This window comes from Pezoporus occidentalis, unplaced genomic scaffold, assembly GCF_034315485.1.
Source record: "Pezoporus occidentalis ecotype Australia unplaced genomic scaffold, CSIRO_AGI_Poc_V1 ctg6, whole genome shotgun sequence".
NCBI lineage: Eukaryota > Metazoa > Chordata > Aves > Psittaciformes > Psittacidae > Pezoporus > Pezoporus occidentalis.
In genome coordinates this window covers 2,602,200-2,627,051 of record NW_026915943.1, presented here as the reverse complement: position 1 = coordinate 2,627,051, position 24,852 = coordinate 2,602,200, and the positions used below count along the sequence as shown (strand labels likewise).

At 46.4% G+C, this 24,852-nt stretch overlaps 2 protein-coding genes across 12 annotated transcripts in view; both read left to right on the top strand.

Annotated features, from left to right (window-relative positions):
* The window catches only part of TENM4 (teneurin transmembrane protein 4), a 1,625,418-nt gene extending 1,613,654 nt beyond the window's left edge, over positions 1 to 11,764 (top strand). For all 11 annotated transcript variants that reach the window (XM_062639041.1, XM_062639042.1, XM_062639047.1 and 8 more), the window contains 2 exons: positions 811 to 953; positions 10,019 to 11,764. In XM_062639041.1, the coding sequence (XP_062495025.1) occupies positions 811 to 953; positions 10,019 to 10,777 (902 nt within the window). In that variant the 3' untranslated portion in view covers positions 10,778 to 11,764. The remainder of the gene's footprint in view (positions 1 to 810; positions 954 to 10,018) is intronic.
* NARS2 (asparaginyl-tRNA synthetase 2, mitochondrial) overlaps positions 1 to 24,852 on the top strand; it is a 221,125-nt gene that overhangs the window by 69,026 nt on the left and 127,247 nt on the right. The window lies entirely within an intron of this gene.

The window sequence follows — 24,852 nt, the reverse complement described above, 5'->3', positions numbered from 1 at the left end:
GATCATCCAGTCCCAACCCCTGCCACAGGCAAGGACCCCTTCCACTAGAGCAGCTTGCTCCAAGCCCCTGTGTCCAACCTGGCCTTGGACACTGCCAGGGATGGGGCATATACACTGATTTTCACTGTAATGTACCTTGCAGGTAGTGTGGAGGCTGATTTTAAATGTAAAAGATGATGTGACTTTACACTGTTTTAATACTCAAACTACACCTTCTTATGAAAAATGCCAAGCAACTCAGGACTGAGGTGGAAAAGCCATGGAAAAAAACAGAGGATATGTCCATGAGCACCTGATAAATGGCTCTGATATTTGTCGTGGATGTCCTGCTGTTCTGGCTCACATATCTCTAAACTTAGTCTTCAGCCTGCAGGCCCTTTGAGAGTCATCAGAAGAGGAATATTGTGTCTGAGGTGACTTTAGGACTGCACAACACTTCCCATTCAGCTGGAGCATCTCAGCCTCCATTATTGTGGTGGTGCTCCTGTGCTTCTCCTGCATACCTTAGAGCAGAGCCAGGTCCCTGATGCTGAAGGTTAGATGTGGCACTGGCTTTGATTTAGGCCATTTGGTCACTGCCAATGCTTGGAAAATGCGGAATTGGACTGTGATTGGATGTGGAAAGCCTCGCTTTGACACATGGTTCTTTCAAAGACCATTAAGATTTGTGCTCTTCACAGTAAATAGACACTCATCTTTTTGGCCAGTCCTGCTACAGTGCCATCAACACAGGGTCCTGCTCTGTGCCTTCTCCTGGGCAATGCTGCTGGAGAGATCAGGTAATCTATTTATGCTTCTCTTCCCTTCCAGATGTCAACAGTTGGCTGCTCACCTTTGGGTTCCAGCTACACAACGTTATCCCCGGCTACCCCAAACCAGACATGGATGCGATGGAGCCATCCTATGAGCTAATCCACACACAGATGAAAACCCAGGAATGGGACAATAGCAAGGTGATCCATGCAACTCCATACTCTACCTCACACCTTTATCAGCAAACTATACAGTTGCAGTGTTTATTAAAAACCCTCTAGCAGCATGTGCTCCCAGATGAACTGGGAGATTAAAAGCGCTTCAGTCCCCATTACAGCAATGAAATCTGACTGAATAATCACATTTTATGGTCCTTATTGCCATGGTGGTTTTTGCTGTGATGTTTTCTGGTGGTTGCTCAATTGAATGGTGTGTTCCAGTTTCTTCCTCCCACAAGAGGCCCTGTTACCACATATCACAGGCTCAGTTCAAATGCCATTGCACCAAGGATGCTTGGAAGTTTAAAAAAAGCAAATCTTGATACAGAAATAGTTTCTATGGAATATTTTTGATAGAAATTTATTCACTCTGGTTTAAAATGTCTTAAACAAGTCACAGTACTTGCCTAGGAAACTGTTCTGCATTGCAGTGGGTCTCACCAGGAAGAAGTTTTAGATGAGAGTTAATTTTCAGATTACCTGATGGGGTTTAATCCCGAGTCATCATGTCCCACATTTAAGAACAGACCTGCATCACAAGCCAGTTCAGTTGAGGCTTGCACAAAATTCAATGATGAAATTGGCAAGAATGAAAGCTTTTCCAGCCCAATCATTTCCCCCTCTCTTCCTGTTGGGAATTACTTAGCTGAAAAATAGAGGCAGCGTTGTTAAAGGTCTGCACACTGGGTCAGGATCCGAGAGCCCTGCGTTACTCCCTGCCCTGCTGCTTATGGGTTGTATGACCTTGCAAAAGTCCATTACTCCTCAGGATACTCTTTAATCTCCTAGCTTGGTTTATTCTGGGGTTGCTGTCCTGTATTTAGTCTGGATCCTCGTTAGACTGAATTCCTGCTTGCTGTGTATTCAAACATCACGGGAGCAGCGAGGCACCGATGTGCATAGGGAGATCAGGATGTAACATTTAACATATAATAAAATGATAACAGTAGGAAGTGGAAATGATTCCAGCTGTTCTCCTGGCCTCTTTATCTATGAGTTCACCAAAATCTCACTGTCCTGCAGCAGATTCTTGAGGTCTTGTACACATATTACACCAGGAGGGTAAAATACAGTGTCACATTTCCCAAACCACTCAGAGGTATGAACAAGATACTGAGTATTAATAGAATAGTCATGTGTCAGCCCATCCTTGGCACTCAGCCTTATAGCTATGGTGAGGACAAGCTAGAATGTACCAGCTTCAACTTCAACAAGAGATTTATATTAAGCCTTATCTCTTTATAATAGAGGGGGACAGAAAGAACTGTGCCTTTTGCTACAATGGCTGAGTTGATGCTTGAAAACACCGCAAGAACTCAGTTGCTTTTTGGAGCTCAGAGACTCCTCTTTTGCTTTTCACTTCTTTGGATTAAACAATAAGATGCTAATAGAGATTATTTCTGTAATGAGAAATAGCCTGAGGGTTTTTCCTCCTCTCTGATGTGACACAGGCTCCCCAGGCAAAGCTGTACAGGAGAAAGCAAACGGGGAAAGCTCATTCAGAGATTGCACAAAAGATTGTCTCTGAATCATTACATGCAGTAGATAATAACTCTCATAGAGCTGCTATAGAAATTGTTATCATTGGTGTTGCTATCATTATTACTATATCATTATTCTATCATTAGTTTATTATTATTATTATTATTAGACTTATTGAATAGCCAAGTAACTTGACAGCTTGAGATGAAGACTGACGCTTGCTCATGCAGGCAGCTGAGCTGGGAATAAAACCAAGGATCCCCCTCCTTCCGTCCATCCATTTTAGATGAATCTGCCTGAGTGAGCAACAAGAAAGAAAGGAAATCTCCATGTCCCTTCCAGGTTTTTAAAGCAAAAAGCTGCAGTGAGGACCACGCAGGGACCTGCTTACTAAAAGAGGGCTTTACACAGCCATAGGGCTTCCAGATGAGTCACTTTTACAGTCAAGTGTTGAAAGCAGATTTTAACCATTTCAGGCTGTTTCATACCCTTTCCCTGTGTTATGACAGCAGCAAAACAAGAGCATTTTTAATGTAGACTACACTTGCAGGATCATGCTGTGATAGCAAGTGGCTCTCAGATGTAATAGAGGAGGATCCCCTTCCTTTCTGGCACACCCAGCATATCGTAGCATGTATTTACATCAAATAACCCCATTCACAATATGATACCTGAAAACATGTTTGTTCCTGAGCCTGTCTGTGCAGCCAACACTGATGTTTCACAGGAAGTTCTGTTCACTCCCAGCCCTTCCAGCTATATATACACACTTCCATACATGATCCAGCCCTCCTTCCTGCTGCTTCTCTCTGTATTTATGGATGAAGCATGTGGAGGAAAATAGAAACTTTTGAAAATTCAGAATTAAACAAAGGTAAATGGGAGCACAGGAAATATTTTTAGATAATATTAATATTATATATAAATATATACTATTATCTATTATATAATATATAAATAGATAAATGTAATAGATAATATTAATATTTTAATAAATGTTAGTAATATTTAGAAATAGTAACAATATTTTTAGACTGATCAAAGTGCAAAATGATCTTCCAGAGCATATGGAGTAAGCTCCAGATCTTTTGTCATTTAAAAGTAGCCTGCACAAGGCACAGAACAGTGCCCATCCTTGCAATCGGGGATATTCACTAGATACAGGTCGAAGGAGGTGAGCCTGCCCCTCTACTCTGCTCTTGTGAGACCTCACCTGGAGCATTGTGTGCAGTTCTGGTGTCCTCAACATAAAAAGGACATGGAGCTGTTGGAACAAGCCCAGAGAAGGGCCACGAGGATGATCAGGGGCTGGAGCACCTCCTGTATGAAGACAGGCTGAGAAAGTTGTGGCTGTTCAGCCTGGAGAAGAGAAGCTGCATGGAGACCTCAAAGGAGCCTTCCAGTATCTGAAGGGGCCTATAGGGATGCTGGGGAGGGACTCTTCATTAGGGACTGTAGTAACAGGACAAGGGGTAATGGGTTCAAACTGAAACAGGGGAAGTTTAGATTGGATATAAGGAGGAGATTCTTTCCTGTTAGGGTGGTGAGGCACTGGAATGGGTTGCCCAGGGAGGCTGTGAATGCCCCGTCCCTGGCAGTGTTCAAGGCCAGGTTGGACAGAGCCTTGGGTGCCATGGTTTAGTGTGAGGTGTCCCTGCCCATGGCAGGGGGGTTGGAACTGGATGATCTTAAGGTCCTTTCCAACCCAAACTATTCTATGATTCTATGATTCTATGTCTTCCAATCCCAGGTTTCTCTGGGTCACATACGCAGATAAACCATAGTTAATTTGAGCTACTCCACTGGCTTCGCTGATCTGTAGCCCAGCTTTTATCAGAGAGGAATGAATAACAGGAGCACAGCAGCAAAGCAACTAACTCCACATAAATGGCTGTGTTGTTTCTCTTCGGAGCGCGTAGCCACAGGGCCCTGGCTTCTCCATCCAAAACACTGTTGGTTCTTGCCTTCCAGGGCTGCAAGGTGGGAGGGATAATTCTGACCGTGAGCATCCACCAGCTCAGAAAGAGGCAGCGCGTCATAAACCGTGCTCTAACCCCCTGCAGCTCTGCAGTGACATTGAAAATCCAATACTCTGTTGGGCAGCACTTCCCCCCCCCCCCCCCCCGCCCTCTTCTCTGTGACCATGAGGCTGTCACTAAATTGTTTGTTGAACAAGTTCAGTGTTATTGGCACCAGGGGACTCTGGGTGACCTCTGGCGTATTGTGGAGCTGATGTACCTGAATCCAATTTCTCTTCTTCTTCTTTTTGCCCTCTTTATTTTCCCCCTTCTCTTTTGTCTTGTTGAACTGACAGGTAATTGCTTGAGCTAGGACAACTCTACTTGCAGGGAGGAGTGGTTTGGTGCAGGAGCTTATATTGTTAACTACATCGTATTATTAACTACCCTTCTCCCCATCCCATGAGCACTGCGCCTCCAGAAAGGCTTCTGTTTTCTGCAGTGCTCATTCCAGGCTGTGCTGGAGGAGCAGCTTTTGGTACCCCTTAGGAAACAGCATTTTGGAGCTCTGGGATGCTCAGGCAGAGAGTGAGCTTCAGGGCTGTGCTTTCTGGCAGAGCTTCTCCCAAGGACAAGCTGTTTGAGGGGCTGGCTCTGCCAGTGTTCATCATTCAGAGTGGGCATCCTGATGCTGAAGGGTGCTTTGTCCTGGTATTGGGCCATCACACTGTCTGCACCTCTGTCCATCAGCCCCTAGTTATGTTGTGCAAAAGCAGTAGCCAGTTTTTACTGGATCTAATGCAAGGAAGGAGTTTAAGTCTCAAAGACATTAAACTCTTGAATCTTAATGAAAATAGATGAGCAAGAAAAGAAGGCAAATCCTCTTATTTCCCCACAGATGGAAACCTGCTTGATGAGCTCAACTTCATTATCCCCTTGCAGCTGTGTACACTGGAGAGATGGAGAAGAGACCTGTCCTCTAAGCCCAAGAGTGTTCCATTCATTGCTAATCAAGCAGCATCTGCAGCACTGGCCTTGCTGGCCAGTTGCTCACTGCCATTGTCCCACTTCGTGGTTGGCAGGTTCCTGAGCAAGCCCATTGCCCCTCAGCACGAAGTGCAGCCGTGCTGATGGATGGGTGCTTGATAGGTTGCTGTGATTGATCCCCATCTGAATGGGGACTCATCTTAGAATCATAGAGTCAGCTAGGTTGGAATAGACCTTTAAGATCACCAAGTCCAACCTTCACTCTCTTCAGGTGATGGCCGGGTTGAATGAAGCAAAGAAGCTGATTTCCAAAGAGTGATTTTGTTAACAGAAAGGTTGGGATAAATAAGAAGGAGTTTATTTCAGAGAAATCATAACTCCCAAGTCTTTTAAAGAAGTGGCTTTCTGTGTTGTAAGCCATATGGTGGCAAGAGAAACACCTATCTGTGTATAACGGCACAAGGATGTAAAGTAACTTGGAAACATGTTCACTTATTTCACATCTTGGATCCTTGATGGGAAATTAAAGCTTTCAGTCTCACACTGGAAGGCGGTATTTAAAAACAACAGATGATGCTATCTGGCTATGGTATTTTGAATCCTCAAGAGGTGCTGGCAAAATGAAATGCAAGAGGCTATTCAGAGATCTCTGTAATGTGCTGTTCTCTTGAGTTCCATGCAGCAGCAAGCAACTCATGAAGGTCGTTCCCTTCTCTCCAATGGGTTGTTAGTAGATAAAGTGAAATGTCACCTAAGGACATCTGATTAAAAAAAGGCTGTGAGGAAAAACAAACCCAGCATATTTGTCACTCACATCTAGCAACAAACATTGAAATGACTGTGAGATCCCTGCTTCCTGCCCTAAAACTGGTTTTATAGATACCTTGCTAAAAGCAGCAGCATTATTTTAGAGAGTACCACATGCCATTGCAGCATTTTCTGTTCCTTTTCCTTGCCAGTTCGTTAAAATGAGTTCTAAAATGAAACAGAAATGGTAATTTCCAAGTCAGGGACACACTGCCTCTTTGAACTACATGTAATCTGTTTGCCTCCACCCCCTTTCTATTCACAGCAGAGCACACAAGCTAGCTGCACACTGGTGTGCCTCGATTTATTGGGTTTATTGTTTCAGTTGGATGTGTTTGCTTTTCCTTTTAAGAGGTGATGTTTCCAGATATACTTTTTATCAAAGAAATGCAGTGAAAAAGTCATTTCAAAGTCATCCTGGGCTCATTTTCAAGATAATAGAGATGTGGTTAGTTATTGTAATAGTTAAGTGATGATGATGTTCAGCATTACAGCTTTGCACGTGTCTGATTTCTTACTTCTCAATGTGATATAAAATGGGGAGAGCCCAGAAGGCCTATAACCAGTCCCCAGTGGAAAACCCTTTGGATGTGATTTTGTTCTTGATTAAGACACCTAAGTTTAGGTCTCTGCCTGTGAACTTGGTATCCAAGCACTTATTATAGCCAGCAGAGATCTACAATGAACTCAGCTGCTGATGCCATTTGAGATTATAGAATCATAGAAACATAGAATGGTTTGGGTTGGAAGGGACCTTAAAGATCCAACTTTCCTGCCACAGGCAAGGACACCTTTCATTAGACCAGGTTGTTCAAAGCCCTATCCAGCAACCTAGAGTTTCCTCGTATCTATCCTCATATCAATATCCTCATATCATATTCCTGGACTTCCTCATAACTACAGCATGGATTATCTACACTCTTCTAGAGCAACAATTGGTGGCCCAGCAGGGTTCCCCATAGTAATGTTCAACACCAGCCATTTAGGTGACTTGTCAGTGAAGCCCAAAGGACTGTTCAGATTGTCAGCTGTTAAGAGCTACGAGCAAATGCAAGACTTAGATATGTAGATGTCTAGGTGTGTGCTATATGTGTGCACCCCTGTAGTCTTCCAGTGTCTAGTTCATGCAGTCAGTGGGGCTCATTTAAAGGGCTGTCCACCAGTTACAGATTCGTAGAATCATAGAATCACAGACTGGTTTGGGTTGGAAATGACCTTAAGATCATCCAGTTCCCACCCCCTGCCATGGGCAGGTAACTGCTCAGTTTCTTTGACAACTAAGGTGGTTCAAGCTCTCAACTTCACAAATCTCCCACCTACTGGGTCCTCCATGCCTGGAAGTCAAGAGATTCCCAACTGTGTGGCTTTGGTCAACCATTGGTTTTAGCCACCAGGAAGTGCCAGTGTCAGTCCTGCAGTTGTACATGCAGCAGGAGAAATGCATTCCCAGTGTAAAGAAGGAGACAACGTGAATGGAGACCAGGAGGACATCAACAAGGCAGTTAGCCTGGTATCCTGTGCGTGTCTCCTGAGGCAGGAGGCAGCAGTGCCTAATACAGATGATCTAGATCATGTGTAATCCTTAAACTTCCAAGTCCTGCCAGTAGCAGGGTGGGTGCTGTTTGTTTTCTCTCTAAATGGCATCTGGATGAACAGTAAAGTAGTGGAAATTGTATGAGTTCATATAGTATCACAAAGGCAGTATGCAGCTAGACCAGGGGAAGGTCCGGTATTCTATCATTGGGTCATAAATTCTAATAAAATAAAATAAAATAAAATAAAAAACATAAAATAAAATAAAATAAAATAATAAAATAACATAAAAATATAATAAGGTTTTCTTTTATAATGGGCAAATATCTGAAATTCAATGCTATGTAGAATTATACCATAAGATGGAAAACTGAAAATTCCCTAAGGCCAGAAGGTCCCAGGTCATGGAGCTTGAGTAAGGTAGATCATGGCCCAGCTGTTGGCTGTGATACCTGTAGTATCAAAGCATGTACCAACCAGGCTAGCATCCATCCTGAATTAATAGCAAAGTCAATGGCAAACCTCTGAGTGAGCTGCAGTGCTGAATCCTCTGTTTATTTAATGCTTTGAGACCTTTCTCTGGAAATAGCCACTGTGGAAATGAGGGTTTATTTCCTTTCCCGTGCCATGCTACAAGTCTCAGTTGGGAGGAGCACACTGAAATGCCTGCTTTATCTGAATTGTCTTAGAGTAACAGAATCAACCAGGTTGGAAAAGCCCTTTAAGCTCATCCAGTCCAACCGTTCCTCAGCACTGCCAAGGCCACCACTGCCCCATGGCACTGAGGCCTCATCTCCACGGGGTGTGAACCCTTGCAGGGCCGGTGACTGCAGCCCTGCCCTGGGCAGCCTGTTCCAATGCCTGAGCACCCTCTGGGGCAGGAATTGTTCCTCAGCTCCATCTAAACCTGCCCTGGTGCAATGTTCTCACCTGAGCCTTTACCTTGTGGACAGTTTAAGGCAATATCCTTCATGGATGTTGAATTCCCTCAAAACAATTGGGAATGCAGCAAACCTCTCTTTTTAGCCTGTTTTTAATCCCGGATCTCATTCCCTTATCGAACTGAATCTTTGGCAGTGGCAGGAGAGTTTTGTCTTAGCATCCTCTTGCTTTTGTGATATTTGAGGAAATGATTGTTCATGAACAGGGGTCTGTGAGAAGCTGGAGCTGCCATGAATTGATGAGAGCATTTCCAAAGACATTCTGCAGTAATGATGAGCTGCTCACTCGCTGTGTGCTGGCTCCATTATACACTAACAGCAAAAGCGACTTTGTGTTGTACCTGACTGCAGATGATCCGCGCTGTTGTCCTTCTGCAGTTTTGATTCAGTGTAAGCCAGAACTCGAGCATCAGGTGTGGCTGGCCTTAGCTCAGGGAGCCTGACACATCCTAAAGGGTTCACAGGAAATAGGATTTGGATTTAGGGCCTTCCTTGACTTGAAAAACCTGCTTTGGCCAGGTCAAAATGAGACCTAGAAGGTTTATGGCCACTCTGAGGGTCATACCTGTAATGCAGGGCTTTGGAAGGTAGCATAAGGAGTTACAAAGTGAAAATAGAGGGAACATTTACAAGTACTTCCAGACGTTTTCACAGAAAATCTGAAAGCCTTTTGTAAAGCATTGTGGCCACAACATGAATGATTTCTTATGTAAAGGTGAAGAACACTGAAGCAGAGTGTAATTACATGTCCAGATGGTGACCCTCACACCTTTTTCACCTGTACATAATTATTTGAGATAAGATACAGTTCAGTTTCTTGAAACAATGAGAGGAAGGGGGGATAATCATAGAATCATAGAATGGTTTGGGTTGGAAAGGACCTTAAGATCATCCAGTTCCAACCATCCTGCCACAGGCAGAGATGCCTTACATTAGACCATGTCACTCAAGGCTCTGTCCATCCTGGCCTTGAACACTGCCAGGGATGGAGCATTTACCATTTATTTGGTCACTCTGTGCCAGTGCCTCACCACCCTCAAAGAACTTCTTCCTTATATCTAACCTGAACTTCCCCTGTTTCAGTTTGAACCTGTCACCCCTTGTGCTATCACTGCAGCCCCTGACGAAGAGTTCCTGACAAAATGTCTCTTCCATTAAAAAGAACTAAACATCTGAAAAAGTGTGATAAGGGAAAAAAAACCCGAGCTTCTCATTAGACTCCCCACTTCAAGATGTTCCCCACCAAGATGCCCTGCTGGTCTCCAGCATGCTAATAATACCTTTGGGTCATCATAATGCCTTTCTAACACATCTTTCTCTCCTTTCTCTCCCTGCTCAGTCAATTCTGGGTGTCCAGTGTGAAGTGCAGAAGCAGCTGAAGGCCTTTGTCACTCTGGAGCGCTTCGAGCAGATCTACAGCTCCAGCATCGCCGGGTGCCGGCAGGTCAAGAAGAACAAGAACTTTGCCTCTGGAGGCTCTATCTTCGGCAAAGGAGTCAAGTTCGCCATGAAGGACGGGCGCGTGGCCACCGACATCATCAGCGTGGCCAACGAGGATGGGAGGAGGATCGCGGCCATCCTAAACAACGCCCATTACCTGGAGAACTTGCACTTCACCATCGACGGGGTGGACACGCACTACTTCATTAAGCAAGGGCCGTCGGAGGGTGACCTGTCCATCTTGGGCCTCAGCGGCGGGCGGAGGACCCTGGAGAACGGCGTGAACGTGACGGTGTCCCAGATCAACACAGTGCTGAATGGAAGGACTAGACGTTACACGGACATCCAGCTCCAGTACGGCGCGCTGTGTCTAAACACCCGCTACGGGACCACCTTGGACGAGGAGAAGACCCGCGTCCTGGAGCTGGCCCGACAGCGCGCTGTGGCCCAAGCTTGGTCCCGGGAACAGCAGAGATTGCGGGATGGGGAGGAGGGTGTTCGCTCGTGGACAGAAGGGGAGAAGCAACAAGTGCTAAACACGGGCCGGGTACAGGGCTACGATGGCTATTTCGTGATCTCAGTGGAGCAGTACCCCGAACTCTCAGACAGCGCCAACAACATCCACTTCATGAGACAGAGCGAGATGGGCAGAAGGTGACAGAGAGGGGCGATGAGGTGACTTCTTGCCAAAGACAGCTACTCTTTTGTGGCCACTTAACCTGACTGTGTTGTACTCAATCCTTTTTCTAAACTGAACAAGGCGGGGGGGTGGGGGGAGGGAAGGAGAATAGAAAGAGAAGGAATAACACGGTTGCACTGTAACTCATGCAACATCCCTTTTTTTTCCCCTCTCTTTAATTTGGCCTTCACACGTGTTTCTTTGCGATGAACAGAAGGCATATTTTGCCGTAGTGTGATCACAGTGAAATTTACTGTCTCTTGTCCTTATTTTTGTTGGGTTTTTTAGTTTCCCCCCACACACCTCTATGTGAGGAATTTGAAGTGGGGAATCGTCAACGTCCATCCTTTAGGTGTGAAGTGCGAAATGGGTGTCTGTGCTAACTTGTGTCATCCTAACCCTTTCTGAGATGGGGCAGGGGCCGATAGCCTTCCACCTGAAACACAGGGAGCCCGCGGCGCGCTGGAGAACTCTTCCTGGAAAGAAAGGAGATGGAAGACAACGCTGATTCCAATACTCCGAAAGTGACCGTCCGAATCATGTGCCTCAAAAGAGACCTTACAAGTAGTTTTCCCATTTCACTTGGGACATAAAGTGGGGTTTTTTGGGGGGGGAGCTCCAGCTGAGCAGAAGTAGATTCTAGAGGCAAAGGAGCTGATGATATTGACTTGCAAGATGATTCTCTTCCTTCCTGAACTGGAATAAAGAAAGGAAAAAAAAACAGTCTTTTTTTCATTATGAGAGTAGATATTTTTGGGTTGGGTTTTTTTTTTTTTGTGTGCAAATCCTGGTTTTAGTTAAAAAAAAAATCCTAGTAAAAGCCAAGAAAGGGACTCCTGCTCTATTGAGAAAAGCTAAAATCAATCCTCTCTCTCATACGTAGAGCTGTTCTATAGGTGGATTTAATGCACCCATGTTGTACATTTGCTAATGGCATAACTTCATTAAATGTATAGTGTTTCAGTACATGAGGCTACGTGTTTAACAGTCCACTGTGCTGTATCTGATAAAAGCAGTTAATTTGTAGGAAGCTGATTTGAATTTAAAAGTAGTTAGAGTATCCCAGTGACATACCACTGAAAATGAGAGCGAGCCAAACCCTGCTTTTCCTCATTCTGGAGCTTGTATTTATTGGCTGGAAAACGCAGTTTTGAGTAGCATGCTGGCAAAGTCCTTTATGGCTATGGCAGAGAAACATCTCCTGGGGACTTTGGCAGCAGGGATTTTAAAATGTTTAATAAGTAGCAACAGCTTGTGCGTGGTGGGACAAGAAGGAGAATGTTGGAATCGATCCTCTCCCTGTTTCTTACCCGAGCTCAAGTTAAACAGAGAGCCCAGTTGACTGTTAGCAGTGAAGAGAGGGGGAGGTTGAATGGAAATGCCCACTGCAGAGGGGACCGAGTGCTTTAACACGAAACTGCTGACAGAGTTACTCAGCGTGCTCTTGTAATTTGTATTCACAAAACCTCCCTGCTCTGGTATTTGCAAGAGTCCTTGAAATTCAAGGGAACAAGGAGATGAGTTTAGCATCCTCTTCCCTGCCTGAACCAGTCCTGTGGTAGCAGGGGCCATTCCTGCGGGCAGAGGTTGTCACCCCGCATCTCGCTGGAGCTCCGGCTGGAGATGGCCAACCCTGGTCCCAAACTGACATCTCTATCACACTGCCACCTGCACGTATCCCGGCTCTAGGAGCTCGCACCGTGTCTCTCTGGGAACATCTCAGTCCTGATTTGTTGTTTTCTTTATTCCATCCGCTTTGGTTTTGGCTTCCCAGTTCTGCAGAGAGATAACCAGACACGTGCAAATCCATGCCAAGGCTGTTTCCTTACTCGGAGCCCTTCAATGCACCCGTGTCCCCACCACTGGCATCCTCCAACACGGCTCTACCCCCCAGGATAAAGCAGGGGTGCACATTGGACATGCGATCCTCAAGCAGCAAAACGTTGGCAGCCCCATGCTATCCTGGTTTCCCCGTAGATGCTGTCCGCCAGCTCCGTCTGCCTTGCTTGTCTGTTCCAGGGTGCTTGCCAGGAGGAAGGTGATGGGATGGAAATTCCCCCAACAGACTGTTCTTCCTCCAATTCCCACTCCCCGTACCCATCTGTACGGTCCTGATTTTCTGGTGGTCCCTCCTGCTTGCAGCAAGGGTGACTCTGCTGGTGCTCTGTGCCCCTGCTCTGAACCACCCCTTGCAGCAGGAAACCTTTATTACTTTGGCAGGAGTGAATCTCGCAGGCAGCTGGAAAGGGTATCCAGCTCTGGTAGAGCCAGCTGGGAGGACATGCATTGGCTGGGACAGCCCTAGGCTTTGGAAAGGAAGCAGTTGCTTCACGCAGCTGCCTGCCAGGGATGGTTAAAAAGCCATGGCCTTACCTCCTGCCATGCTGGTATCAAACTCTTGGCAAGCCTTGGTTGCCCTGAGGATGCACCAGTGGGGATTAGGGGCAGTGTCACCCGAACCAGCAGTCACCACCTACTTGAAGGAGGCAGCACCCTCATCCCAGGGCTACCCAGCTCCCTGCTTTCCCCTTCCCGAGTCACACCAGGGACAAAACCCCCCCAGAACCTCAACTTTGTAATGGCTTTGAATGTCTAAAACAGCATCCATGGAGAAGAAAACACCTGCGGGAAGCTGGTATCAACTCCTGGTGGAGGCCTGCAATGCAGAAAGAGCTTGATGTGCATCCCATTTACACTCTGAGTGGCTCCGAAGAGAAGTGGTGCTTCTGTATCCCTCCCTGTCCATGTGTTACAATGCTAAGAGGAGTACTGCACAAGTAAATGGGCCACCTTTCCACGCAGCCAAGGAAAGGGATTCGAGTGTGAAATATTCCTACTGGAACCCTGCCAGCCTGAGATGGCAACTCTACAGCCTTACACAGACTCTTCAGGTTATTACATGAGATAATGACTTTGGGGAGTGCACCCAGTTTTCAAGAGTCTTTTGGTCCCATTGCACATGTATGGCATTCCTAGACCTGGGAGCCATCCCGCTGTGCACCATGGTGAAGGCAGCTCGAAATGTGTTTGTCAGCATCCTCAAGCAGCAGTGGGATGTGACTGCACCCATCTGCCTGACAGGTCCATGGGGGTCTTCTCATGGATCTGCACCAGCACAGGAATTATGGACATTATGTCAAAAAAGGGGGAAAATATATATAGAAGTATATATATATATGTATGTATGTGTTGCTCCTCTCTTTATCAAACCCCAGAAGTTGAAAGGGATGACTGTCTAGTGTGGGGGACAAACTTGTCCAAAGACAGATCCTATGTTCCTGAATCCTCAGCCTCAGTGAAAGCTTTCACTTGATGGCTAGAGAAGAAACAAGTATTTTCAGTCCTAAATTTACCCTTTTGCTAGTGAAAAATGATTTTAATACCGGATCTCAAGGGCATTCCTGTGGAAGCTGCAGGAATGGGCTGTGGACACAAAGATCCAGGAGGGACTGCACTCTGCTGTCCACAAGCCAGGTCTGACCGACCCTTCTTCCTTTGCCCGTGGGCAGAGGGGTAGCAGATCCTTGCTTCTGTAAGATTGGAAGGTCCTGGGTGGAAATCCCATGGCACTAACCCCATATCCCGTTGCTCTAGATGCTCTTTCAGAGGCCAGTTGCGTGCCAGACCATCTCGAAGGGGTAATGTCAAAGCGGTCTCATGTGCTTTTATGGCTTGACTTTGAGAAGTTAGCTATTTTTCTGGACTCCCAAGAAGAGGAATCACCCCTCCACCAATATGAGTTCCCCTTCAAGATGCAAAGGTGTAGCTTAAATTCCTATGAACTAATGGGCTTGTCTCCAGTCCAAAGGATGGTGGGAACATCGTGGCCAGGTCTTACAGCTTGGAGAAGAAAGTCCAACAGTCTGGAGCAGGGGCTGAAGCTCTCAATGTGAGCGATGGGCAAGGACCAACATCGCAAGTCCTCTGTAGCCGGTGCTGGTACCAAAACATCCTCTATTTGAAGGAGCAACAGTGATGGGACCAACTTTCTGTGGCATCCAGACAGGAACCAGTGCCATGAGGCCTCTGCAGCTAAAATATGTCCTGTGTAGACAGCCTGTGAGGAGAGGATCAAGACTGACTTGGCACAAGAAATGCCTCAATGTTTGTTTCCTCCGAGCTCTTGATTCGATTTCAGGTTTTTTTTCCCCTTTCAACTGAAGATTGGAGCTTGGAAAAATCATTAAGCAGCAGTAACCGGAGGGAATCACGCAGCTCATCATATCTTTGTCATCACAGCTATTGATCAGAGCCACGCTGAAAATGGGCCAACAACTCTAAACAGCACCAGGCGAGAGCCGATGAGACAAAGGTCGTTCTAAGCCCCCGGTGCTTGATTCGAGTTTAAGAGACACAGATGATTGGGAGCAGTCCCTGAGACACCATTTGGCCATAACTTAGAAACAGTGAAGGATTTCTGTAATCTATCTGTAGTTGCTTTATTGAGCGTAGGGGATCGGTGTGAGATTCCGCTCGGTCTATTACACAGGCAGCGTAACCAGAATCAATCAAAATTGTTAAAGGAAATATATATATAAAAAGCCCTTAATAAAGGACTTTTTCAGCTGTGACTTGTAAGTGTCACGGTGATGGATGGCAGCCCAATCCATTATGCAAAGACAAGGCTCTTTACATGAGATTTTGGGATCCAATTTTATGATATTAGAGGGAGGGCCCCCCTTGTATTAACGGCACAGCAGCCTGGTCTGATTCCATCTCTGTGTAATTGAAACCAGAGCCAGGGACCTCGCTCAGTCCTATGGCCACTTTTTAAACAGGGAGGAGCCATACCATGTTAATAATGGAGCTAAAAAGATTGCTTTGCTTGTTATTTCTTATTAGCATTATCTTCTTGCTCTGGTGGCACTGCCAAACCTGGACGCTGTGCCTCAGTGCTGGGGCTGGGGTTTGGTGGGATAAAATCTGGCTCCCATTTGGCCAGCAGCATCCTCCATCGTCATGGCTTGGGGCACTTTTGCTCCCTTTTTTTTTACAGTCCTCAGTAGGACAGCACGTTTTTCAGCATCTCTTTTTATTAGAATCACTTTTTATTACGATCAATAAATAGATACCTGAATTCCCCCTGTACGCCAAAGGATTTTCATGAGTTTTGTATAAAACCCAAACAAACCAGTTTTTTGTGGGGTTTATTTTCATCTCTTGGGTGTATTTAAATAGAATTACTGATGACTGCTGAGCAGATTTTAAACAGACATCACGGGGACATGCAGCATCCCTGTTTCTCTCCTGTATAAAGGGCCATGGGGTGGCCCTGAGGCTCTTCCATCCTTGGTTCATAGAATCATAGAATGGTTTGAGTTGGAAGGGACCTTAAAGCTCACCCAGTTCCAACCCCCTGCCATGGGCAGGGACACCACATAGCAGAACCCGGCCCACCAGAGGAAAACCTTTTGTGTCTCTTGCCTGCTTTCCTTTAATGGACATAAAACTTTGTGCTCCTGACAAAGTATTACATGGCTCAACTGTTAATTCCCATCCCAGAGGTCGATGCTTTCTGGGCAATGGAGCATAGAAAACCACAAGTGAAAATTAACTAAGGATATATACATATATATATATATATAATTCTTTTTTCCCTCAGAAACTGTTCAATAGACCTTTCCAATAGAACTTTTGGGCAGTTCATGGATGTTGTTTCAATAATCAATCAAAGAATCACACTTTTTCTATTCAAAGAATAAAAGGTTTATTATGTGTGAGGACTTGCAATGCAGCTCCGGCCCGGCAAAGGACTTTGTACCCAGCTGCATCTGTAAGGCCAGCACTGAAGACTCCTGTCATTACCCTGTGTAATTCCTGAAGTCTGGAACTAATTTCTTGAGGAAATTTTTTTTCTCGACACTTTGTGTTTCTAAGACTGTCTTCTTGACTTGTGTAAATACAACCGGGCTGTATATACGTGCAGATGTAGATACCTTCTAGAAAACAACGGAAGCAAACAGACAGAAGTGACCGTGTGTAGCCTTCGGTGACAAATAAAAGAATATTTTGTGTTTAAATTGTGGGTTTTTTCCTCTTTTTTCCTGTGAAAATGTTGAATTTCTTCATCTGTTTCGTCTTTGCGTGGGAGGTGGACATGGTACAGCCCTGCGGAGAAGGACTTGGGGGTGTTGGTTGATGACAAAATGAACATGAGCCGGCTTCAGTGTGTGCTTGCAGCCCAGAAAGCAACCGTATCCTGGGCTGCATCAAAAGGAGTGCGACCAGCAGGTCAAAGGAGGTGATCCTGCCCCTCTGCTCTGCTCTTGTGAGACCTCACCTGGAGCATTGTGTGCAGTTCTGGTGTCCTCAACATAAAAAGGACATGGAACTGTTGGAACAAGTCCAGAGGAGGCCACGAGGATGATCAGGGGCTGGAGCAGCTCCTGTATGGAGCCAGGCTGAGAAAGTTGGGGCTGTTCAGCCTGGAGAAGAGAAGCTGCATGGAGACCTCATAGCAGCCTTCCAGTATCTGAAGGGGGCTGCAAGGATGCTGGAGAGGGACTCTTCATTAGGGACTGTAGTGATAGGACAAGGGGTAATGGGTTAAAACTTAAACAGGGGAAGTTTAGATTGGATCTAAGGAGGAAATTCTTTCCTGTGAGGGTGGTGAGGCACTGGAATGGGTTGCCCAGGGAGGTTGTGAATGTTCCATCCCTGGCAGTGTTCAAGGCCAGGTTGGACGAGGCCTTGGGTGCCATGGTTTAGTGTGAGGTGTCCCTGCCCATGGCAGGGGGTTGGAACTGGATGATCTTAAGGTCCTTCTGACACTATTCTGAGTTTATGATTCTATGACTTGACCAAAATGTCCCCCTACTACTCAAAATTACACCTTCAGGAACATCCCCTGCCTATATGTGGGGTGCAGGATCAGAGATGACCCCAGGGCTTTGCTGATTCCAGGAGGCAGTGCCAGGGATTCAAAGCATCCTTAAGGCACTGTGGAAGCCCCCATAATATGTAACTACATAATATGTAACTACATTGCCCACAAAAATCAAGTCATCCTCCTAGAAATGCAAAACTATCAAGATATCATTGAATTTAGTGACATATCCAGCAGAGATGTGTGCATCTGACCCTTGTTCATCAGAGGGGGAATTAAAACTGCTGCGGCACTTGCCATAGTGATCTAGGGAAACCCTCTTGTGATCCTTGACGCTGCCTGGTCCAGCTCCTCTGGTGGCTTGTTCTGATGCTTCAGGAAAAGACTGAAAGTAACTTCAGAAAGCATGGTTAGAGGCATATTGAGGAAAATATTCTTGCATGGTCCTTGGGGACAACCTAAGGGGAAGACCATAGAATCGAAGAATGGTTTGGGTTGGAAGGGGCCTTAGAAGCTCAGCCAGTTCCAACCCCCTGCAAAGAGCAGGGACACCTTCAACTAGACCAGCTTGCCCAGAACCACATCCAGCCTGGCCTTGAATGTCTCCAGGGATGGAGCATCCACCACTTCTCTGGGGAACCTGTGCCAGTGTTTTACCACCCTCATTGTAGAGCGTTTCTTCCTCACATCCATCCTGAATCTCCCCCTCTTTATTACAAAAGAATGCATAGGACTGGGTGATGGAGCCAGATTTACTATCAGGACACGGCTGTGCTCTCTGAAACCACATGAAACTGGGTCTTTTAGGACAAAAAATAGAGGCAAGCACTGCTGGGGGTAATTCCTCTCCTCTGAAGGTGGGTCTCTGTGATAGGGCAAACAAATGGCACCTCTCCTCCTTTGGCACTAAACAGAGGGACCAGTTCTCATTGCATCCATGTTAAGTTAGGTGAGAGGAGTCCAACTGCTGGTGGGTCTTATCCTGTATGAGGTTTCCCCAAGGTTTCTGCCTGATTTTGGCCATTCCGGGCTGGATATTGGCCTCTCACCAGCAGTGCATGCTTTGATTCAGAACCAAGCTTAGCCTTCAACTTCCAACCACCAGACCTGGAGCAGATCCTCCAGCCATCCCACAGAACAAATGTCCCCTTGACACCGACCAGGTTCCCTCTTTGCTGTCCCTTTGCTACCCCAAGGAAGATAAACTCCTTCAGCCTCATGGCACAAAGTCTACTTTCCATCTGCTGGGTAGTTTTAAGTGGCGTGTTTGCTCACCCTTTCTTCAGCACAAGAGTTGTGCATAAAGACAGGGTCTCTCTCCCATGCTCACAGGACATCTTTATCTCCAAGAAGGACAAAGTTGGCCCCTTTCTTGCCTTAGAAAATGCCTATTGGGATAACTACAGGGCAAACTCGATGTCTTCCCTTGAGCCTCCATTTTCCTCTGGGTCTGATTTGCAGCCTTTGCTCCGAGGTAGATGCATTGGCTTGCATCACGCTGTTATTCACAGGCAGTATCTCAGGCAGTGCTTAGCCAGAGGACTCAGATCACCTTGTGACAGTGACCTGCCCTCACCGGTACCCACCGTCCATCACTCGTCATTGTTTATCATTGGCAAAGACCCTGCTTTAAATCATTGATAACTGCATTGAAATGCATTGGACCAAGGACTAATCCCCAAGGGTAGCCAAGGAAACAGCAACATTGGAAGCTGTCGGCGAAGCAGGTTTGGCTCTGCCTCATGTGGTCCTGCCAGATAAGAGCAATGTTTTAATCACAATATTATGGGTAGTAAATCAAGTGCTTTCGGGAGAGCAGCCCTGCCATGCCAGTTCAAGAGGCCAGAGGAGACTTATCACATCATGGTTTTAACAGGGGCCGTAGCCAGTGGCTTATCTTTTAGGAGACTGCAAGGAGACTCTCCTTGCTTATAAGATAGGAGCGCAGAAGGATTTGCCCTCTTCTGCATTCCTCCTCGAAAGCAACCAGTGCTTCAACCACAGGCCACAACTCATATATAGTTGGAAAATACTAGCAATAAGGAATAGTGATTATATTCCAATAGGAGAAATGGATGCATACAGAACAGTAGCGATGCGGCTTCAGGTGGGTCATCCCCACAGGTCCAAGCGTTGCCCGATGGTCCTTCCTAGAGGCAAAACCACATCACACAGCCCACTTGAAATGCTGGTCCCTGCAGGACTTTTTAGCTTGGTTGGTGTGTGTGGTCTTCCTGCCATCCCTGCACCACGCTGTGTGGATGGGACAATGCTGCACCTGCAGGCTGGAGAAAGTCCAGGGTTCCAATCTAATGCTCTCAATGCCTTCAGCTCTCCTCCAGAAAGATGCAGGTTTGAGATGCGGAAAGGTGGAGTCACTGTTGAGAGCAGGGATGGAGTCTTTCACAAAGAGTGACCTGCTGTACAAAGTTATCTGGTTTTTCGTGGGTCCCTTTGAAACAATGGAGCTGGGTCTTTGTCAAAACACAACAGTTCTGGGTTGGACAAATTGTTTTTACATGGTGATCATTTGTAGGGAAATTTCCATGGAACCAACCAGGTTGGAAAAGCCCTTTAAGCTCACCCACTCCAACCATTCCCAGCACTGCCAAGGCCACCACTGCCCCATGGCACTGAGGCCTCGTCTCCACGGGGTGTGAACCCTTGCAGGGACGGTGACTGCAGCCCTGCCCTGGGCAGCCTGTTCCAATGCCTGAGCACCCTCTGGGGCAGGAATTGTTCCTCAGCTCCATCTAAACCTGCCCTGGTGCAGCTTGAGGCCGTTTCCTCTTGTCCCATCCCTTGTTCCTTGGGAGCAGAGCCCAGCCCCTCCTGGCTCCATCCTCCTGTCAGCCACTTGTAGGCAGTGATCAGGTCCCCCCTGAGCCTTCTCTTCTCCACACTGAACCCCCCAGGTCCCTCAGCCTGTTGAAACAGCAGCAGCCCAGGCAAGGGAATCACAGGAATTAGTGTGATTTTGGATGCTGTAAAAGCATTCCTTGGGTTCTGCTCCAACACCAGCCCACAGTGCAAACCACAAGCCCTGACACCTCCTTCTCCTCCAGCATATTGTCTGTAAAACACAAGCCTGGCTCAGCCCTGCCAGCCCATCCTTGTCAGGATTTATTTGGTGAAGGATGAGGAGGAATGCAGGAACAGGGCAAGCACTGCATCTGTGTGGTTCACAACCCAGCATGCTTGGGCTTAATACCAGTTTATCTCCCACTCTCTGAATGAAATAAAACAGAACTGCAGCCAAAACACAGCTCCGAGTTTGGACCTGGGCCTGCCACGTTGCTCGGGCTGCTCGAGCAGTTACAAGTCCACCTCCTGAGACACAAAGTGGAGGTTTTTAACCCCAAGCTTTTCTTACCCCACAGTTGCTCGGGCAGGGGAAGTCGTTCAGATCACCCCAGTGAGCTCATTCAGCAAAGGCGGTCCCACAGGTGAGATGCTGCAAGCCAGCAGGACCACACAATGGCTTTGATTTCTGCCATCAAGAGGAGCACATGAAACCATTAGCTCATCATTATGCTGCTATTCTCTGTCTGTGTCCTCCAGTTTTACATAACCAAACCTCATCATAGAATTGTTCAGCTTAGAAAAGACCTTTAAGTTGAAATCCAGTGGTTAACCCAGCACTGCCAAGTCCACCATGCCCCTAAGCAGCACCACTACACTTGCTTTCAATACCTCCAGGGATGGTGACTCCAGCACTGCCCTGGGCAGCCTGTTCCAATGCCTGAGCACCTTTTTGGGGAAGAAAGTTTTCCTAATACCCAATAAAACTCTCTCCTGCTGCAATCTGAGGCCATGATCCACCATCCATCATCCACCACCCATCATCCACCACCCATCATCCACCATCCATCATCCACCACCCATCATCCACCACCCATCATCCACCATTCATCATCCACCACCCATCATCCACCATCCATCCACCCACCACCAATCTGAGCTCCAAAACCCTCAAGGTCTAAATCTGAAGCCAGAGCATGACAAGCCTGGTAGGAAAGCATCCCTAGCAAGCAGGACTGCTCATCAGCAGTGCAGACATAATCAAGGCAGAGCGTTAGTAAGCCATGGCAGGTCACAGGCTGGTGGAAGATTGTGTGAATACACCCCACAATGCAGCCAGAAAGGGGCTGATGAAATCACTTCTACAAATCTTCTTCCATGTAATCTGTGGGCCTGGATTTTAATGGAAAAAAACAGAGGAAAAGTGATTTTCAAATGAAGCTTATAAAGAAATAAGGACTTTGTGGTCATTTACACTCACTGTGCTCTGTACCTGTGCTGTATTTCCCCCTAGAAATCTCTTTAAAGCTATAGGAAATATTACCTGCATTTCACAAGCAGGACTAGTGGGGCACTGAGGTTAAATGCTTGGCCTGAGATCACACAGTTGGGGGATAAATAATGAAATAGCTTGTCCTGGGTGACTCAAAGGCCCTTGTGCCACCCTCTCACTGGTGTGACCTCTTCTGGGCTGAGTTTTCCTCTCGTTGCCTTACTTTGCTATCTCAGTCATGGCAGTTTTAATTAGAGCTGGTCCCACATTCCCATAATAAAGTAGTATTTCAAAGGGAGGGGTGATGTCAGCCTGCGAGGATCAAAGAGCATCTGGGAACAGCGCTGCTGCCCATTGGTGGTCTCTCATCACTGGAGGTGAGGAGGCTCTTTACACAGCAGGATGGGGCTGAAAACCAGGGTTTGCTGCATTTCAGAACTGCCCTTAGTCTTGGGGTAAGAAGTGGCTGGTTTTGGTTTACTGTGTATAATCTTTGCGTAAGATGGAGCTTGCTGATAAAGAGGAGCAAAGGGCTCCTCAGCAGCAATAATCAGGAGTTTCTGGTTTTCAGACAGCTGCAGAAGATGCTCGAATAGCACATTGTATTAAATGTCCAAACCCAGCACATGGTACCTCATAATACATGTCCAAATCCATCACATGGCAGTCCCCATCAGCATGTGGCCATGAACCAGCCACAGACAAGCTCATGGCAGGAGATACTGGAGCAAAGAGATTACTAAGGGTCAGTCAGGAGTTAGCTATTTCTATACCTAGAAAGCTCTGTATTTATACTGCCCAGGATAAGCATTCCTGGGGCAGGTAGAAAGTACATCAAGCCTTGAACGAACGGTCAAGGAGCAGGTCCCAAGGGTGGCCCAAGGGGGCAACTACCCTGAGGATCTCACCAGCTTGTTACTGAGACCTTCAGGGCCCAACAGGGAGGTGACACCAGGATACAGAAGGGTTTTTTTCATGCAGCTCCTAGAGTTGGATGTTACTGATGGAACTTGGCATGCCAAGGCTTTGGTCCAGGACTCTAAAAGAGCATCTATAAGAGGCTGGACCTCAGACATGTTCTGTGCTAGACCTAACATCCTCTTCTGTTCATGGTGGATGCTCATGTTTTGGGGCAAGAAGTTGGGTCAAGAGGATACTGCAGAAGGGCATGGCTTTGCATCTCCTCCAAACCCTCAGGCTCCCTTCCCAGTGGTTGCCTGCCTCTGGATGTCACACCAGAAAGATCCACCCCTAGCATTTGGTGCGACAGCACCAAGAAAGGTCTCCTGTATGCCCATGGCTTTGGGCAGCTTCACACTTACACAGCATCCAGGCACATCAAGCTACATGAGCTTGGTGGGTTGCTCACAGCCCACAACTCAAAAGGGGTTGTATATTCACATAGAAAGAGATGTATGTGTATATGTATGTGTATATATATGTGCATATGTATATGTGCACCTACATGTGTATGTATATGCACATGTATCCGTATATACGTAAGTATATGCATACCTATCTCTATATGTGTACGTATATGCATACATATATGCATATATCTGTATCATCTATATCTATATCTTTATCTATATATATATATCTATCTCTAGATCTCTATATATCTATATCAAACTATACCTATATCTGTATCTATATATACCTCTATCTGTATCTCTATCTCTATATATCTATATATGTGTATATATAATGTATATATATAATGTGTGTATATATATAAAATATGCATATATTTATATATAATGTGTGTATGTTTAAGAGGAGCAACCACAAGATGGATTTTCAGGTATTTACAAGCATTTAGGAGACTTCTCCACCCCTTCCTGCTCTCCCCCCTACTCCCACAAAGACACACACACAGCCCCATCCCTCTCTCCTCCCTGCAGGTACCCTTTGAGCAAGCAAAGCAGCGCCTGATTGCTCAGTGCCCTACATCCCCGGGTCTTGTCATCTGGCAGCTTTTCTAAGCACGGCTTTCTTCCTCTCAGCAATTCTATGGGGACCTTGAGGAACGACTGCAGCAAACGTGCCCTGGCACTTCAAAGTTGGAGGGCTGACACTCCTGAAGCGCGCTTTCCTCCTTGTCTTTTATCTCTGTGCTCCTCTCGCATGTCTAACAATACCATCTGTGCGGGCACAAGCTCAGGCTCTGGCCGTGAACCTGTGCGAGAGAGTGATCCGGGCCCAAGGATGCTTTTAAAGCGTTCAATGATTGAGCAGGGCAAAGCAGACTTGGCTATGAAAACCCTTGGGAAGGCATTAAAAACAGTCCTGGTTTTACATCTGGCAACATTAAACTACTTCGAGACAGACAAATCCTTCCTCCTAAATGTAAATTTCTAGCTGAAACACATAAAGAACCCACTGGTGCACACTCCTAACCCTAACCCTAACCCTAACTCTATCCCTAACCCTAGCCTTAACCCTAACCCTCATCCACCAGCGTCTGTGATCTCCCAGCACCCCACTGACACTTTGTCAAAGACAGGAGCCCATGAAATACCATGCTACCCCCTTATTTATATATATTTGTTCATATTCTTCCTTACAAAACTTTCTTCCTTGTGCTTTAAGACCTAATTCCTGTTCAGTTTTCCTTCTTTCCACAGCCTCTGTTGGATTTACATCTTCCTAGGCACACGGTGGACTGCAGTCCCCATCAGTGGCGTACATGACCTTACAGTCATAACCAACACTTGAATGAACCACAGCAGCAGCACCCAAAATACCCTGGGAAGGGCTGGCTTGCAGCACAGCCAATGCTGCTTTTAGGCAGCTACTGTGCGAGCTGCCATCCAAATCCCTCAACTGATGAAATGTTAATGTTGGGTAATTTCTAAGGCTTAGAATAGAGGAAAGAGGCTGGAGAAGGTGACCTCCCACATCCACAGTGATGAGCTGAATTTTAGCTTCCTG